General features: G+C 50.6%; 1 protein-coding gene across 2 annotated transcripts in view; it reads left to right on the top strand.

Annotated features, from left to right (window-relative positions):
* cadps2 (Ca++-dependent secretion activator 2) overlaps positions 1 to 6,000 on the top strand; it is a 238,848-nt gene that overhangs the window by 208,133 nt on the left and 24,715 nt on the right. For both annotated transcript variants that reach the window (XM_056281254.1, XM_056281255.1), the window contains one exon: positions 5,792 to 5,899. In XM_056281254.1, the coding sequence (XP_056137229.1) occupies positions 5,792 to 5,899 (108 nt within the window). The remainder of the gene's footprint in view (positions 1 to 5,791; positions 5,900 to 6,000) is intronic.

Here is a 6,000-nt window from a genome sequence, read left to right on the forward strand (position 1 = left end):
GCCTTAGGTCACCTGCTCGCCACAAGTGTGAGGTGCCCCTCACCCAGGAAGTATATGTATTCAGACAGAAATCAACCAAATACCATTTGGAACCAATATTTAATGCTGCTGACAGGTGCTCACAGACTGACAACACTTTTATTTCATCATTATTAACGTTACACAACTACATTATATTTATGGTGAATGCTGGGCATTCACACTATTGCTTTGCAGTTCTTTATTTATTTATTTTTCTTCCGCCCATTTTTTGACACTTTGTAGCTCCTTCATACTTTTAGCTACTGAAACCATTCAACTATCAAAATGTTCAACTCATTAAGGACATTAGTGCTCCCCTTTCAGATTTTTCATACCTTTTGAACTTTTTGAAATATTCAACTTTTTTCAGCCATTTTTTGAATGGGAGTCAATGGGGGACTTTTGCAACCTTTCCACCTCTTTTACTCCTTCATACTTTTAGCCACTGAAACCATTCAGGTATCGATATGTTCATCTCTTTAAGCCCGTTAAGGCTCACATTTCGGTTTTTTAAATCTTTTATACTTTTAGACATATTAAGCTTTTTCTACTTTTTCAAAACAATGGAAGTCTATGGGGAAAGGTTGAAACCCTCATCACCTTTGAACTGTATGTCCTCCTTCATTTTTTTGAGATAGAAACCCCATTTAAAGCTTAAACAGTTCAGGACATTCAGCTCTTTCAGAATCCTATTAAGATTTTAAAAATATTTTATAGTTTTTGAACAATCAGCTCTAAAGTTTAGCAATTCTGCCATATACTTTGCCTGTTAGAATGTTCAGTCCTATTGTGATGTCACATATCAATTTGAAACTCAACTGCCAGGCTAATTACTGTCAACTCTCACCACCTGGTAGATTTGATCAGCTTCTGCCACTTCTTAACTGCTCTACCTCCCTCTTCAACCTTCCTACCTTCCTTCCTACAACCTTCCTACCTACAACCTTCCTACCTTGCTTCCTACCGTCTTTCCTACCTTACTACAACCTTCCGACCTTCCTTCCTACCTTCCTTACCACAACCTTCCTCCCTTCCTTCCTACCTACCTTCCTTCCTTCCTACAACCTTCCTACCTTGCTTCCTACCGTCTTTCCTACCTTCCTACAACCTTCTTACCTTTCTTCCTACAACCTTCTTACCTTCCTTCCTACCTTCCTTCCTACAACCCTCCTACCTTGCTTCCTACCGTCTTTCCTACCTTACTTCCTACCGTCTTACCTTTCTTCCTACAACCTTCTTACCTTCCTTCCTACCTTGCTTCCTACCGTCTTTCCTACCTTCCTACAACCTTACTACCTTCCTTCCTACAACCTTCTTACCTTCCTTCATACCTTCCTTCATACCTTCCTTCCTGCCTTCCTGCCCTCCTACAATCTTCCTACCTTCCTTCCTACCTACCTTCCTTCCTTCCTACAACCTTCCTACCTTCCTTCATACCTTCCTTCCCACAACCTTCCTGCCTGCCTACAACCTTCCTACCTTCCTTCCTACCTACCTTCCTTCCTTCCTACCTTCCTTCCTACCTACCTTCCTTCCTTCGTACAACCTTCCTACCTTGCTTCCTACCATCCTTCCTACAACCTTCTTACCCTCCTTCCTACCCTTCCTCTTCATCACTACTCTTCATCTTCATCACTACCCTTCCTCTTCATTGCTACCCCTCCTCTCACTCAACCCCTCCTCTCATTCTACATACATTTCAGTTTCCAACAATCAAACTATTTATGTATTTAGCACATTATGGCAAATTTTTCAGTTTTTTATACCTTTAAAACTTTTAAAATATTCAACCATTTCACATTTCAGTTTCCAGGTATTTCAGGTAGGCTAGTGACTTTCTGAGTTTTCCTATTTATCAATTTTCAGCAATGTTTTCGCAATTTCTTTCAGCAGCTCAGCATTCACACGCTTTTTCTGTGGAAAAGCATTTTTCTAGTTAACATGTGAAGTAGATTCTTATCTCTTGATATTTGAAGGGGGCGGCACCCTGTACTAGCCAGCCGCCACTGCTTCACACACACACACACACACACACACACACACACACACAGACACACAGAGTCCGCGTGTGCTGTGGTTCCCAGCAAAGTCCCTCACCTGGAGGGAAACCTGACCACTGGCCTTTGTGTGGAGGGAACCCAACACAGCTAAGCCTCTTTTCCAGGAGGTGAACACCGCCATGCCAGCCTGCCCCTCCACACACACTTCTTCCTGCCTCTTCTCACGAAAGCACCCTGCAAGCCAGCACACGCGCGCACACACACACACACACACACACACACACACACACACACACACACCTTGCACCCATTCTCATCCCATGTCTGACTGTCACTCAAATCAGACCCAGGAAGACAGAGTTCCATGTGTCCACACAGGATTATGGGATTCTGTCACACCTATCAATCACAGTGCCCTGCCCTCTCCCTCCTTCTGTCCCACCACACACACACACACACACACACACACCCTGCAGCAAAGTCACCCCACTTTAACCCTGACCCTCAGGCTCTCCTCTCTCCTCTCCCCTCTCTCTCCTGTCAGAGAAGCAGTGTGTGTCCATGCAGGACTGGTTTGTGTGCATGCAGGACCAGTGTGTCCGTGCAGGACTGATGTGTGTGCATGCAGGACCAGTGTGTCGGTGCAGGACTGATGTGTGTGCATGCAGGACCGGTGTGTCAGTGCAGGACCAGTGTGTGTGTGTGTGTGCAGGACCAGTGTGTCTGTGCAGGACCGGTGTGTGTCTGTGCAGGACCAATGTGTGTCCTTGCAGGACCAGTGTGTCTGTGCAGGACTGATGTGTGTGCATGCAGGACTGATGTGTGTGCATGCAGGACCGGTGTGTCAGTGCAGGACCAGTGTGTCGGTGCAGGACCAGTGTGTCCGTGCAGGACTGATGTGTGTGCATGCAGGACCGGTGTGTCAGTGCAGGACCAGTGTGTGTGTGTGTGTGTGCAGGACCAGTGTGTGTGTGTGTGCAGGACCAGTGTGTCTGTGCAGGACCGGTGTGTGTCTGTGCAGGACCAATGTGTGTCCTTGCAGGACCAGTGTGTCTGTGCAGGACTGATGTGTGTGCATGCAGGACTGATGTGTGTGCATGCAGGACCGGTGTGTCAGTGCAGGACCAGTGTGTCGGTGCAGGACCAGTGTGTCCGTGCAGGACTGATGTGTGTGCATGCAGGACCGGTGTGTCAGTGCAGGACCAGTGTGTGTGTGTGTGTGTGCAGGACCAGTGTGTGTGTGTGTGCAGGACCAGTGTGTCTGTGCAGGACCGGTGTGTGTCTGTGCAGGACCAATGTGTGTCCTTGCAGGACCAGTGTGTCTGTGCAGGACCGGTGTGTGTGTGTGTGTGTGTGCAGGACCGGTGTGTGTGTGTGTGTGTGTGCAGGACCGGTGTGTGTCTGTGCAGGACCGGTGTGTGTGTGTGCAGGACCGGTGTGTGTCTGTGCAGGACCGGTGTGTGTCCATGCAGGACCAGTGTGTCTGTGCAGGACCGGTGTGTGTGTGTGTGTGTGTGTGTGTGCAGGACCGGTGTGTGTGTGTGCAGGACCGGTGTGTGTGTGTGTGTGTGCAGGACCGGTGTGTGAGTGTGTGCAGGACCGGTGTGTGTGTGTGTTTGCAGGACCGGTGTGTGTGTGTGCAGGACCGGTGTATGTCTGTGCAGGACCGGTGTGTGTGTGTGTGTGTGTGTGTGCAGGACCGGTGTGTGTCTGTGCAGGACCAGTGTGTGTCCGTGCAGGACCAGTGTGTGTCCGTGCAGAAGCAGTGTGTGTCCATGCAGGACCAGTGTGTCTGTGCAGGACCGGTGTGTGTGTGTGTGTGTATGCAGGACCGGTGTGTGTCTGTGCAGGACCAGTGTGTGTCCGTGCAGGACCAGTGTGTCTGTGCAGGACCGGTGTGTGTGTGTGTGTGCAGGACCGGTGTGTGTGTGTGCAGGACCGGTGTGTGTGTGTGTGTGCAGGACCGGTGTGTGTGTGTGTGTGTGTGTGTGCAGGACCGGTGTGTGTGTGTGCAGGACCGGTGTGTGTCTGAGTCATGTGACCACAGCTTAGGTCGGCAGTGAGGGTGCAGCAGTGTCTGCTCATCTTCATTTGTCGAGAACTAAATGACCAGACAGGAGCTGAAGTAAATGAAGCACGTGGTCCAAAAGGAAGTGTTTAGCAATTCTGCACGTGGTCCAAAAGGAAGTGTTGGATACAGAACCGGTGTCTCTTCTGTTTCACACCAACCCAGAGACTGCAGATGTGTAGTAAAATGGGTGGTTTTATAAAATGGTAGAGTATAAAATGGTATAGTAAGATGTTTTAAGGTTGAAATGTTTTATGAGAAAAAAAATGAGATGATCAGTCTGTTAGTGATGCTGTGATGAAGAACAGCATCATCATCATCATCATCATCATCCCTCTGCTGATGGACAGTCACTGTCCATCACATCAGGGCACCTGTCTCTTTCCCTGCGTGATACCTGTGAGCCGCTCAAGGCCGCTTGGCGAGGTCGACGGCAGCCGTCAGATTTGCCACCTGCTTCTGCTGCGGTCACAAAGCCTCATCTTCATCGGCGTCTTCCTGTGCAGCTGGAGGCCAAGGCTGTTCCTGTGGTCTCTGTTTTCTCAGCGTGCAGGTCTTCCAGTGGTGCACGGCTTTGTTTCCTGGTGTTTCCGCAGGGGATTTGGCAAGCCTTGCTGAGCGCTGTAGCATAACGGCGAGCCCCCCGAGGGCACCGGCTCAGAGATGCGGGTGGGAAAGATGTCAAGGCAATTACAATAAACGTTACGGTTGTAATCTGCCCTGACATGCCGAGTGTGGAGGGAGGAGGCCTCTGGCCTGCCCGCTCCGCCAAAACGATTGCTTTGACACACACTAAACGGTTTGCTGGGGACACGCCAGGCTGCATCCCTCCTACAGGGAGTGTACAGGCCGTGGGAGCATGCAGGCCGCATTCCTCCAGCAGGGAGCGTGCAGGCCGTGTTTCTCCTGCAGACCGCGTTCCTCCTGCAGGGAGCATGCAGGCCGTGGGAGCATGCAGGCCGCATTCCTCCAGCAGGGAGCGTGCAGGCCGTGTTTCTCCTGCAGACCGCGTTCCTCCAGCAGGGAGCGTGCAGGCCACGTTCCTCCTGCAGGGAGCATGCAGGCCGCGTTCCTCCTCCATGGAATGTGCAGGCCATTCCTCCTGCCACGTTCCTCCTGCAGGGAGCGTGCAGGCTGTTTTCCTCCTGCAGGGAGCATGCAGGGCTCTTTGTCCTGCGGCCTGCGGAGATGGACGGCTGCCATGTCTGGCTGCACACACACAGATGTGGGGAGGTGTGTTAGCAGGAGCGTCTCAGAGAACGGAGTCAAGGGAAGTGTGGACACATATGTGCAGCTTTGTTCTGTCTACTGAGGTGTCTACCAAAGGGTCTGCTGAGGTGTCTACTGTGGTGTCTACTGAGGTGTCTACTGAGGTGTGTGGGTGAGGTGCAGACATGTTAGTGCGACTGCTGCACACAACGTGTCTTGTTAAAGTGAGCAGCAAGTGAGGAATGGGAAAACAGACGGTTTGACTTGCTGAGCATCTTGGGGTGAAGCTGGTCAGAAGGTTTCCCAGGGGGATGTGAGGAATGGGAAAACAGACAGTTTGACTCATCCCTGTTTCAGACAAGGACGAAGCCCAGTTAAAGCCCAGTTGGTTAGTTGGTGGTTCTGGTAGGATGTGGACAGGTTGTCTCACATCTTCAGTTTCTCTCCCATCCACAAACCACTCCTCTGTTTCCATGTTGCGCTGTCCTTCCAGAAACCGGGCATGGATCTGGCTGATACGTACACTGCTTTTGTGAGGCAGAACCAGGACATCCTGCGAGACCGGGTCAGCGATGAGCTCTGCACAGAGACGATGCTGGAAGTGAGTATGGACACGCCTCACCAGCACCGACTTACCGCTGTCACTGCCCGAGCTGTGTCTCAGAACCTCTCCATTGCAAGACACATGACAGTATGTCATTA

The sequence above is a fragment of the Lampris incognitus genome, chromosome 6 (genome assembly GCF_029633865.1).
Source record: "Lampris incognitus isolate fLamInc1 chromosome 6, fLamInc1.hap2, whole genome shotgun sequence".
NCBI lineage: Eukaryota > Metazoa > Chordata > Actinopteri > Lampriformes > Lampridae > Lampris > Lampris incognitus.